Source organism: Dipodomys merriami, unplaced genomic scaffold (genome assembly GCF_024711535.1).
Source record: "Dipodomys merriami isolate MVZ:Mamm:240054 unplaced genomic scaffold, mDipMer1.0.p SCAF_72, whole genome shotgun sequence".
In the NCBI taxonomy this organism is placed as follows: Eukaryota; Metazoa; Chordata; class Mammalia; order Rodentia; family Heteromyidae; genus Dipodomys; species Dipodomys merriami.
In genome coordinates this window covers 3985953-3998954 of record NW_027206313.1, presented here as the reverse complement: position 1 = coordinate 3998954, position 13002 = coordinate 3985953, and the positions used below count along the sequence as shown (strand labels likewise).

Genomic DNA, 13002 nt, shown 5'->3' with positions numbered 1-13002 from the left:
AGACTGGCCTCAAACCCAACATCCAATCCAGCTCGGCTCCAGTAGTGAATGCCTATAAATCAATCCTAGCTACTCAGGAGGATAAGATCTGAGGATCAAGGATCGAAGTCATCCTGGGCAGCAAAGTCCATGGATCCTTATTTCCAATTAACCAGAGCCCAAGGAACTGGGGCCAGGGTAAAATATAACAACAAGAACCTCAAAAAAAAGTACAAATTAAAAATAAAACTTAATCAACAGAACCATTTTGCTGGGCACTGGTGGCTCACGCCTGTAATCCTAATTCCTCAGGAGGCTGAGAGCTGAGGATTCCTTTTCAAAACCAGCCAGGCAGGAAAGCTCGAGACTCTTATCTCAGATTAGACCCAAGGCTAAAGTGGTAAGAGTGCTAGCAGAGCATAAAAGTTCAGAATCAGGGCCCAAGCCCTGAATTCAAGCCCAAGGACAGGAAAATAAAACAAAACAAAACAAAATAAAACAAAAACCCAAACACCCCCCCTCAACTTTCTATGAACATTTACTCACAAATTTGTTTAGGGAAAATTCAAACCAGGAAGAGAGTGTTAGGCAAGGTGTTAGGCCTGTGCTCTGAACACACAGGAGGAGGAGGAGACTCAAGGACTGAAAGTTAAAATGTACAGAGGAAGTTCCAGGCTGTACCAAGGAAGCTCCAGACCAGCCCGGACCATAGGAAACCTTGAAGTGAAAACAAAACAAAATGCCCCAGGCAGATACAAGGAAAGTTGTAAGGTTTTCCTGGCCTAACACTGGGAAACTTTAGTCTCTAGAGACTATTTAGAAGAAGCAAACACCAAGAAGGTTTCCAATTAGCCAACATTTTGTCGCATTATTGCCACTGGCTATCTCCACCCTTTTCTTTCTCTTGCCTGAGCTTAAAAGACTATTTCATTAATCACCTTGTTTTTAAAAAAAATTAGCTTACCTGTTGTTGTGTTTGTACTAATGATTCCAGGTATTTGATGATAACAGCTTTAAAATCTTTCACTCGTTCTTTCTGTTAAGAGTACAACACAAAAAAATCTATAAGTAGAAAACTAAATTTAATTTTATCATAAAATTATTGAAAAACATGGCCATGTTATTAAGTGTAAAACTATTTATTAATACATGCCTCAAATCTTCCCACTTCTTTTCGAATTGTTTTAGAAATCTGTTCAAAATCTCTTTCTCCTTGTTGTACTTTCGCCTCCCACTAATAAAAACAAACAAACAAACAAACATTTCATTTTTGTCTAGAAGAAAAAGAGCACAGTACTAGTTGTCATGATCACTCATTTAACTTAACATAATGACCAAGGATACCAAAGAAACTCTGTACTGGCAAAATCCAATCTACTACCATTCAAAGTTGTATCTCCACTTTGAAGTCAAAATTCACATTACCTTAATTTTCATTAATTCTTCACTGCTAAAGTCACTCAAGATTAGAACATTTCAGCCAGTGCTGGTAGCTCACAGCTGTTAATCCTAGCTGCTAGAAAGACAGAGATTGGGGAGGATTGTGGCTGGCGTCCAACCTGGGCAGGCAGTTCCTGAGACCAAGTCTCAACCAAAAGGTATGCACAGGTGCTACCCATCTGTCACCCCAGCTACACAGGAGGCTGAGATCTGGAGGATTCTGGTTTTACAGACTAGCACAGAGTAAAACTGGGTCTAGATCTGGTAACACATGCCTGTCATTCCTTATGCTGGGAGAGCACAAAGGGGATGCTCTTGCTTTAGGCATACGTGGGAAAAAGCAAACCCTTATATTAAAATAAGCAGAGAGAAGGTGGCTCAGTGGTAGAGCGCTTGCCTTGCATGCATGAGGCCCTGGGTTTGATTCCTCAGCACCACATAAGCAAAAAGAAAAAAGCCGGAAGTGGTGCTGTGGCTCAAGTGGTAGAGTGCTAGCCTTGAGCTGAAGAGCTGAGGGACAGCTCCCAGGCCCAGAGTTCAGGCCCTATGACTGGTAAGAGAGTAAAGACTGGTAAAGAGAGTAAAGAGAGTAAAGAAAGCTGGAGGCGTGGCTCAAGCAGCAGAGGATCTGCCTACAGAGCACGAAATCCTGAGTTCTAACTCCAGTACCACCAAAAAGAAAAAAGATTTCAGTATCTAATGAACTGTAGGATCCTGATGGGAGTAGAATCAATAGTGCACACTTGCTACCACAGTATGAGGAAGGCTAAGGCAGGAGGATTGTGAGTGTGAGACCAAGCGAGATCCTGTCTCTAAAAACGCAAAGAAAGAAACATCCTCCAACAATATCCATACGTGACTGTATAGTTTTCTCATTTTTTTATTATCTCAGAATAATATTAACTTCAAGAATACATGTTTATCATAGTTTCTGTGTTCATGGAAATACTTCAAAATAAGAAAATCATATGACAAACATTAAAAAAATTATAATGGTAAACAACTAGGTTAAAATAAAAAAGTGGAATTATAGTTTGCTGACAACCAACCCATCAGAAATCACTAAACTGAGTACAGAAACACCAAACCTTGTGATTAGTGACCAATGGAACAAGTAAAACACAGATTTAAGCAGTGAAATTATATTTTTTCCCACTATGTAGCCAGAACACTGGTACATACTCTCCAAAGAGCAGGTACATTTATTTTTAGTAATATAAAGGTTGTCCTACCTCTTCAATTTCCTTATTGAAGCATGGCAAAAAAAGTGTATAAATTATAATAAACTTATACAAATTATTAAATAACCATATATAATACATATATATGGGGGTAATACCGCCTCAACAACTAATTCTAGTACAGGTCTATCTCTGAAACCATTTTTTTAATACAAAATGATTCATCATTTGAAATCAAATTAACAAGTTAAAAGGAAATATATAACCATTTATGTAAGAGCTAATTTTAGATTTTTTTTCTCATATGTTTCTTTATCCATTCTATAGTTAAGTGGAAGTAACAAAGGGCTTTGGAGATTTTGATAATTAAAATGTTAAAGTATTTCTACCATAGTTCATAAAAATATGAACAGCTACTGGTTGAATGGTTCAGAAAAAAATTTATGAAAAAGTATGCAAATAAGAATGGCATGAACAATCTGAGTAAAGAAATAAAGCATTCAGCAATCACCTCTCTTATCTCATTCTTAGCTTGCTGGACTTTATCAGGTTTGTTAGCAACCATCATTTTTGCCTCAGTCTCACGTTTTTTGAGCAAAGTAATCTGAGCATCTTCCCATTTCTGCCAGCACTTCATTCGATGGTCAAACACACCCTATTGAGTGAATAACAGGATGCCAGTAAGTGACACTGTGAAACACTGCCATTCTACAACAAGTGCTATCATTCTTAAGGCAATAAGGCCAAATACTTCAACACCATCCTACTATGCAAAGACAGTAAAAATAAACAATGCCAAAGATAATTTTATTATTTGCTTGAAACAAAAACCTATGACTGGATGAGAAATAAGAACTCAGGATAAAAACAAAACAATAACAACAACAAAACCAACCAAAACCCGACATAAAAATACATTTTATTAGCCTTAGAGTTTTAAATGCAAGTTAGAATGAGATGTGTAACCATTTGCTTTGAAAAAAGACACTATGAATGGGGAAAATGCTGGTATTGTATCTATAAAAGCATATTTGTGTTGAAAACAAGTTAGAAATTAAAAGAATGAAATTCAATAAGAAAGGAAAAATGTGGTAGACAAAGATCCCAATGACTAATGTAAAATGCTAAGCAATGAAAAATAAATTCTCAAAACAGTGGGAGGAAAATATATTTCTATAGATTTCTACAGATTAAGGTAAAATGATCTCTATTTGTTCTTATAAAATACAGACGTAAATGAAAAAATAGCAGAGACTATCAACTGAATAAGGCAACCAAATCAGCTTCTTCCAAGAGTCTAGCAGAGCAAGAGCAAACAAATAAAGAAAAGAAATGAGATGGAATAAATGGGTAGAGGTATTACAAATTCCTGTTCTAGCCTGAGGTTTGAGGAATGAATCATTTTAGTATTTATTCATCGAACACATGAAGCAATAACTAATTAGGTGAACTAGAACAATATTACATCAGTTTATTCACAATCACTTTAAATTTAAGTAGTAAATAAATATATGTCCTTATATATTTAAAAAATATGAAGGGGCTGAGAAGGTGGCTCAGTGGTAGAGTGTTTGCCTTGCTTGCATGAGGTCCTGGGTTCGATTCCTCAGCACCACATAAGCAGATAAAGCCGGAAGTGGTGCTGTGGCTCAAGTGGTAGAGTGCTATCTTTGAGCTGAAGAGCTGAGAGGCAGTGTCCAGGCCCAGAGTTCAAGCTACATGACTAACCCCCCCCCCCCAAAAAAAAAAAGAAAAGAAAAGAAAAAAAGAGGTTTTGGGGACTGGGAGAACAGCACCCAGAGACTGCTTACCTAGCAAGGGTAGTGACGCCTTGGGCTTCATACCCAACACCACAAGAAAAACACAAAATATAAAACAAAAATAGATGGGCTCCCGTGGTTCCACTTTTGTAATGTTAGCTATTCAGGAGGCTAAGCCAGCTGAAGCAGAAAAGCCTACTGGACTGGACGTGTGGCTCAAGTGGTAAAAGACCAGTTGTAATTGAAAAGGCCCAGGTCAAATTTAAGCTCAGTGTGTATACACACACACAGAGTAAGTGGACTCTGAAACACATCAAATATTAGTTTTGCCACTGTAATATCCTTAAATTCTAAAAATATATTTTCTTTCTTTTTTTTTTTTTGCCAGTCCTCAGACTTGAACTCTGGGCCTAGGAGCTGTTTCTGAGGCTCAATGCTCTCTATTACTTTATCCAGAGCTCTACTTCTGGCTTTTTGTGGTTAATTTGAATTAAGAGTCTCATGAACTTTCTTACCCTGGCTGGTTTTGAAATGTGGCCCTCAGATCTCAGTCTCCTAAGGAGCTAGGATTAGAGGCACCTGGCAAATTATAACAATTTTAAAGGGGTAAAGGATATATATGTCTGTGGGTTAGAAATAACACAACAGCAGCAGAGTGACAGCCTAGTGGATGCCTGTTACGAATTACCTGCAGGTATCACACGCCCAAATGTACTTGCTCATGCTACATTTCCATCAAAAATACCCACTTAGTAATGAGACTTAACCATGTATTTATCTGGTATGGTGGTAATATTTGGAATATGCTATTTAAAACTACAGCCAATTGGCAACTAAGTATCCACAGGGACTGGTCCCAGGACTCCTGCAGAGATGAATACGAAAGAGGGCAGTATTTGCCTATTACTTTAATGCACCCCCCTACTTGAAATCATCTCTAGATTATTTATAATACTTCATAAAACGTGTCTGTTAGGTAAATAGTTGATTATCTATCTATCTATCTATCTATCTATCTATCTATCTATCTATCTATCTATCTATCTAGACTTAATTAACTTATTTTGGTGCCAGTCCTAGAACTTAAACTCTGAGCCCGAGTGCTGTCCCTGAGCTGCTTTGCTCATTTACTGCTCTACTATTTGAGACATGCTCCACTTCCAGACTTTTTTTGTGGTTAATCAGAGATAAGAGTATCATGGACTTTCCTGCCTAGGCTGGCTTTGAACCTCAATCCTCAGATCTCAGCTTCCAAAGTAGCTAGGATTACAGGTGTAAGCCATCAGTGCCAACTTAGGTGTATTTCTGACACTTAGGAGTTTTGACAAGAAATTAGTATGTATATATTCAGTACATATATGATTTTCTTCCCAAATGATCCAATTTTGGTTTCCTGAATACTTAGCTGTGGAACTCACTACTATGGAGGACCAGCCATATTTTAAAAAAACTGTGCATGTTTTAAATTTACCAGTGTTAACTGCCTAGACAAAATGGTAAATCATATAACTTTACATGTATTTAAATCTATGCATAACTTTGCTTCAGCCAAATTAATTTGGATCAAAATCACAATATATCAAACACAAAATTTTATTACTTATTCATTTATGCATGTACTGGGACTTGAACTCAAGGCCTGTGCACTGTCCTTTGGCTTTTTTGCTCAAGTAAGACTGGTGCTTTTCTATTTCAGCCATAGCTCTAATTTTTTTTTTTGCAAAACATGTTGCCTTTATTGCTGTAATATCCAAAGACATTTGAAATATTAAAACTTGCCCAGAACATTTGTGCCACTAAACACAGGATCCTTATTGCTTTTTGCTGGTAACTTTCCCTGGGTGGCTTCAAATCATGATCCTTGGATCTCAACCTCCTGAGTAGCTATGATTATAGGCATGAGCTATGGTACCCAGCAATATCAGTTTTTTGTTTTTTTTTTGGTCGGTCGTGGGGCTTGAACTCTGGGCCTGGGCGCTGTCCCTCAGCTCTTCAGCTCAAGGCGAGCGCTCTACCACTTGAGCTACAGCGCCATTTCCAGTTTTCTGGTGGTTTATTGGAGATAGTAGTCTCAAGGTCTCTCCTGCCCGGGCGGGCTTTGAACCGCGATCCTCAGGTCTCAGCCTCCTGAGTAGCTAGGATTACAGGTGTGAACCACCAGCGCCCGGCTCCCAGCAATATCAGTTTTTAAGTTTTTAATGTATGACAACTTTTCACTGAGACACTAAATTTAAACTAACTTGGACCCAATGCAATTTGTTATGTCACGTTTATTGTGGTATAGATGTAGGAATTTTATGAGGTAAGATTACTAAAGCTTAACAGTCAGGTTATTTCAAAAAAAATTTTTTTTAAAAAAACTCTCCTTGAACTGAGGGTCTGGGTGCTATTACTTAGCTTTTTTGTTCAAGGCTTTACCACTTAAGTCACAGCGCTACTTAGGGCTTTTGGCTGGTTGGTTGGAAGCCAAGAATCTCACAGACTTTTCTGCTCAGGCTGGCTTTGAACCACAATCCTCGGATTTCAATCTCCTGAGCAGTGAGGATTAAAAGTGTGAGCCACCAGCACCTACCTAAAAAAAATTAATCTTGTAATCTTGATTTTGTTGTTGTTGTTGTTGTTTGTGGGGTTTGAACTCTGGGCCTGGACGCTGTCCTTCAGCTTTTCAGCTCAAGGCTAGCGCTCTACCACTTGAGCCACAGTGCCACTTCTGGTTTTCTGGTGATTAATTACAGGTAAGAGTCTCACAGACTTTCCTGCCCTAGCTTTGAACCGTGATCCTCAGATCTCAGCCTCCAGAGTAGGTCTAATGAGATATATTTATCTTGTTTTCATAGTCTAAAAGTAGGAGCAGAAGAAAACAAGCTGGGCACTGATGATTTATGCCTATAATCCTAACTACTCAGGTAGAGGATTAAGGTTCAAAGTTAGCCCAGTCAGACAAATCCAGTAGACTCTTATCTCCAAATAGGCAGAAAATACTCATAAGTGGAGGTATAGTTCCAGTGCTGGAGCACCAGCCTTATGTGAAAAAGCCAAACAAAATTTAAGGCCCAAAGTTTAAGCTCCAGTACCACCATACTAAAAAAGAATAGGAAATAATGAAAAAATCATTTTAGCAACACTTAAAAAAATATTTTTCTTTTGTGGGGCAGCACACAAACTCATAATCATCCTGTCTCAGCACAATTTCAATTGTGTATTACCACACCTAGCTGCTTAATGAATTTTACAAAGATCCTAAGTTATATTTTGTATGTATGTATGTATGTATATATATATGTATATATAAATGTATTAAATGGATTTTCTGAATAGTTTCAAAACTGTGCATAATATTTTCACATTCACTTAATTAGAATATGGTTACATTTCACCCTCAAATTTCTTGGTGGGCTCAGAAAAGTGTATCATATTTACAAACCTAGACCAGTTTGCAAACAAATGTATCCATAAATTGGCTGGGAAATGGCAGTCCAAACTGGATGATGAGTATAAACCAACAGAATTGGTTTTGGTTTTCTTTCTTTTTTTTTTTTTTTTTTTAGTCGGTTGTGGGGCTTGAACTCTGGGCCTGGGTGCTGTCCCTCAGCTCTTCAGCTCAAGGCGAGCGCTCTACCACTTGAGCTACAGCGCCACTTCCGGTTTTCTGATGGTTTATTGGAGATAGGAGTCTCACAGTCTCTCCTGCCCGGGCTGGCTTTGAACTGCGATCCTCAGATCTCAGCCTCCTGAGTAGCTAGGATTACAGGCGTGAGCCACCAGCGCCCGGCTAGAATTGGTTTTCTAAAAGAGATGAGTTGCCAATTTAAAATAGCATTGCTAATCCAGACGTGGTAACACATACCTATAAATCTTAGCATTCAGGAGGCTGAGATAGCTGTAATTCTAGCTAGCCAAGAGGCTAACATCTGAGGATCACAGTTCAAAGCCAGCCTGGGCTGGCAAGTCCGTGAGACTCTTATCTCCAATTAACCACAAGAAAACCGGAAGTGGCGCTGTGGCTCAAGTAGCAGAGCACTAGCCTTAAGCCGAAGAGCTGAGGGACAGCATCCAGGCCCGAGTTCAATGACCCACAACCAACCCCTCATACTCACCCCCCCAAAAAAAGAATGCTAAGACAGGAAGATCAGGAATTTCAAGCCAGTTTGGGCTACATAGCGAGCTCTTGTCTCAAAAAATAAAGTTTATTATTTATTAGCATAAAATAACTGCACAAGAAGGTTTCATTTAGAAACTATTTGGAAATAAGTAAAGGATTAGAAAAGAAAAAGTAAAAAGAGGAAGAGGACAAAAAAAGGGAAGGGGGAGGCAGAGAGGAAAGGAAAGTAAGAAATGTAAATGGCTATCATTTGAAAAGGTTTTTAAATTCCTGCTAAAAAGAGATCACAATTTAATATAGGAAAAAAGTCCATCATCAGACAGGAGAACAGGAAACATATTTTGGTAGTCATATATAGAAACAAGGTTATATGGTAATACTTACTGAAATTTAAAATCCATATAACCTTGACCAATGCTTCCATTTCTAGGAATTTTAATAGACTAGTTAAATAACTCAGGCACACACACACCCCACACCCCCCCACACACACAGAGAACATAATGGAACACTACGTTGCATTTAAAAAATTCAGTAACTTTAAATAACTAGAATTTTAATAGACTAGTTAAATAACTCAGGCACACACACACACACACACACACACACACACACCACAGAGTACATAATGGAACACACACACACACACACATACACCACAGAGTACATAATGGAACACACACACACACACACACACACACACCACAGAGTACATAATGGAACACTACGTTGCATTTAAAAAATTCAGTAACTTTAAATAACTAGAAAGAAAATGTAATTACCAGGAGCACAACATTATTAAAAAGAAAAAAACAAAAGCAAAATTAATCATTTTATCAACTCTAAGAAAGCATCCTTAAATACCATCTTCAAGTAGTAACTGTTAGCATTAGTTTAAAAGCCCCCCCCCCCCAAATCAATAAGCATAAGGAAGCAAGGAACAGTATCTAAAATTAACTTTCTAGATATTTAAATTGCCTCCCGGTGAAAACTAACGTTTAGAACAATAACTCAGCTACCAAAACATCATGATATTCTGAAAGATGTGATGGACTTATTTAATCCATTCAGTTCTGCTTAAGAGTCTGAACCCAGAAATACCTGTAGAATACTAAAATTTCAACTGAGTTACTTCCCCAACAATTCAGAAACTTGATTACTAATATTTAAACATCATTAGCCACTACAATCTATGACCTAACCCAGTGACTACACACTTGGGTATACAGAAAGAACCCTCCATGAAACATGTCACAATATTAGCTCTATTAATGATTAAAAAGTCCAGTAGGTAGTACCAGTTACTACCAGGATGCACAAACATACAAACAAAGCGTACATATGGATTTTAAGTAAATATGTAATTTTCTTCATCTTGTAAGGTGCTTCTTAGACCTCTTAAAAATATTAATTCTGTTTACTGTACAAGTCAGAAGGCAAGAAAGTACTAAGTTGGGTACGCAAATCGAAGACTAAATTTACATGTACTAGTATAAGTACTAAATTAAGTACTAAAGTACTTAATTATGTGTCTAATAGTAAACCATATTCTTTTTAGAACAAAGAGAAAAGACTGCAAACGGCTTACTTTTACAGCAGCAATAAGACGAATGTAGTCACTAAGCAGTTCTGAAAACATGTAAAAGTCCGCAAAAGCTTGTTCTTGATGTAACTGGTCTATCTTCTCCTCAAGCTCTGCAAGCTGAGACAAAGCTCTAGATAAAGCAGTATGGTCCTCAGAATTACCTAACATGGCGGCACTTTTAGCAAAGGCAGCAGTGTTGGCTGAAAGTTCTGAAATGAAAAAGCATGAACTATTTCTCTTGTAAAGATTTAAACGATTGTAGTAACTGGTCTCCACTCTCTAAACTTGGTTAATAATATTTTAAATTAGTGAACATGCAACAATTAGGCATGCAAATGCTTTGCACAAAATGCTACGTGCTCAGGGATCATAGAAGAATCTTTGCTGAGCTGGGGAGGCAGCTCATTACAGAGCACATGCCTATCGCCGACAAGGCCCTGGGCTTGAGCCTCAGTACAGCTTCCACTGCTCCCAGTCACTGCTTATATTATCAACTGATAAGCTATATTTGTGAGATAATTTTAATAATGTTTCTTCCTCCCACTCAAAACACTCATTCTTTCTTTATTCATTCCTAAAAGACAAGAAATGTATTTCAAGTAAAACAAGCATTAAGTTCATGATGGTTTGTATCACATTCATTGGCATTGAACAGGTCACTGAAAATGTTGGGAATTTTTAGTGGGAATATTATTTGGCTAATAGAAAAAAGGTATAACTGTACATAAATTCATGTCAATCCAAGGTCTTTCATTGGTGTAATGGTTTACAAAAAATATTAGAATCTTTTGTTACCAAGTTTACAAAAAATAGTTTTTTTTTTCATATGACTACTTAAGGTATTTCAGATAATGCAAAGTGGGTGTTACTGGCTGGACTTTGCCAGTGACAATTAGGTTCCTGAGAAATTGCTCTGCTGCTCTATATATTCTAAAGTTCTCTAAAAGAACCACAGAAGTCATTCCGTAAGAGGTATATAATACAAATGGCAAACCTGTGACAAATTACAAATAATATAATAAACAAAATGACATGTTAGTAGGTTTCTATCAATTTTCTTAAATGAATTACAGGTAATGTCAGGTAATAAAATTCTTAAATAACTTGAAAAATTGTATTAAGAGCCTTGGATTCTTTAAGAACAAACCAAAAAGACAAACTTCATTGTGAGGGGGGAAAATTTAAAACTCAAATTTTCTATGAATTGTTAAAAGAAAAAAAAAAAGCCACCTAACTAGCCACACAAAAAACATTGTGGTCTGAAAATTAGTAAAATACTTTTAATAGGTTTCCCAGAAACAAAGTACAAAGCAAACACAAAAGATCAATTACCAATTTTTGAATCTCAAGTCACTGTATATACCTAAGAAGATATCTTCATTCATTAAATTATAAATACATTAAATAAATAAATGAGTAACAATCTTAATCCAAAATTCAAATTTATATCTCTTACAGTAACTTCAGGGTAAAGATTTAAATAAAGTATTTTAATTAGCGTTATGGTGCTAAACACAAAAGTAATAAAACAAACCTTTTCTATGACAGACCAAGGCTTCAACACTAACATGAAGTTTCCGAAGTTGCTGGTCAAGATTCTCAAACTGCTGCTGCTTTTCTTCAAACCACTAAGAAAAAAATGAAAAATGGAGCTAATTTAGGAAGAACAAACCACTGTAAATCAGGTTACCAATAGCAAGCCACATTCTTTGTTTTAAAGCAACAAATTAACCATGTATAACCATGGTGGCCAACTGATGTGGCCGAGACCTACATTCAATAAACAAATTAATATCCTATTTTCTACTTGTGCAACCTTAAAATGCAATTGTTGGGCTCATTAATTCATCTCATTATTCAAGTCGAAAAATCAGCTCTTACAGCATCCGATTCATTCATCTTGATTGTCATTTTGTTGACAGCGTCGGCAGCCTTGTTCACCATCCTCAATATTCCTGCTCCACTCAGAGCCTGGGTATTAACTGCTCTAGGCAGCTGGAATTGAATGACAAATAAGGGCAAACAAACCGGTTAAAAGCCTAGAGGTTTAACTGGGCACAAAAGAGACCTCTCTTCCCCAAATAAAAAAAAAAAAAAAAGAGAGAACAGAAAAGAAAAGAAAAAAAGAGTTTGTATTTTCTTTACTCTCATACATTTCAATAGTGAGATCTAATTTCTCAAATATACTACTTGTACATTCTCAAAGGAAAACTTAAAAAATAGACTTTCCATTTGCTTTCCTTCTGCACGTTTACATTTAGATAGAACAAACACTGTTTGTCAAAACACATTAAGAAATTGCCAAGTACACTAACACTGGCAACCTGTTTGCTAGCAGACATAAACCGATTACAAAGGAGAGACCATTTTGAGAAAATCTCCTATGCTAGCAGTTATTTAGGATTTTGTAGTGTGTGTGTGTGTGTGTGTGTGTGTGTGTGTGGTGTGTGTATATATATATATATATATATATATATATATATATATATATATATTTTTTTTTTTTTACAAATTCTGAGTCTCAATTAAATTAAAAAAATATCTTAAGGTCTGGGAAGATGGCTCAGTGGTATAGAGTGCTTGCCTTGCAAGCATGAGGCCCTGGGTTTGATTCCTCAGCACCACAAAAGCAGAAAAAGCCAAAGTATGCTGTGGCTCCAGTGGTAGAATGCTAGCCTTGAGCTGAAGAGCTGAGAGACAGCGTCCAGGCCCACAGTTCAAGCCCCATGACCAACAAAAAAAGAAAATCTCAAACAGTAACAATTATAATATTCAACTGTTTTAAGGAATTCCAAAGCCAGACATTGGTGACTCACAGCTGTAATTCTAACAATACAGGAGGCTGAATTTGAGGACCACAATTCAAAGCCAGCTTAGGTATGAAACTATTATCTCCAATTAACTAGAAAAAAGCTGGAAGAGTAACTGTGGCTCAAGTGGTAGAGTGCCAGTCTT

General features: G+C 37.0%; 1 protein-coding gene across 1 annotated transcript in view; it reads right to left on the bottom strand.

Annotated features, from left to right (window-relative positions):
• Positions 1-13002, bottom strand: part of LOC138818200 (sorting nexin-2) — a 42888-nt gene that overhangs the window by 913 nt on the left and 28973 nt on the right. The window contains exons 9-14 of the mRNA XM_070009170.1: positions 11929-12042; positions 11582-11675; positions 10051-10256; positions 3112-3255; positions 1133-1213; positions 944-1015 (exon numbers count right to left, since the gene is read on the bottom strand). Of these exons, the coding sequence (XP_069865271.1) occupies positions 944-1015; positions 1133-1213; positions 3112-3255; positions 10051-10256; positions 11582-11675; positions 11929-12042 (711 nt within the window). The remainder of the gene's footprint in view (positions 1-943; positions 1016-1132; positions 1214-3111; positions 3256-10050; positions 10257-11581; positions 11676-11928; positions 12043-13002) is intronic.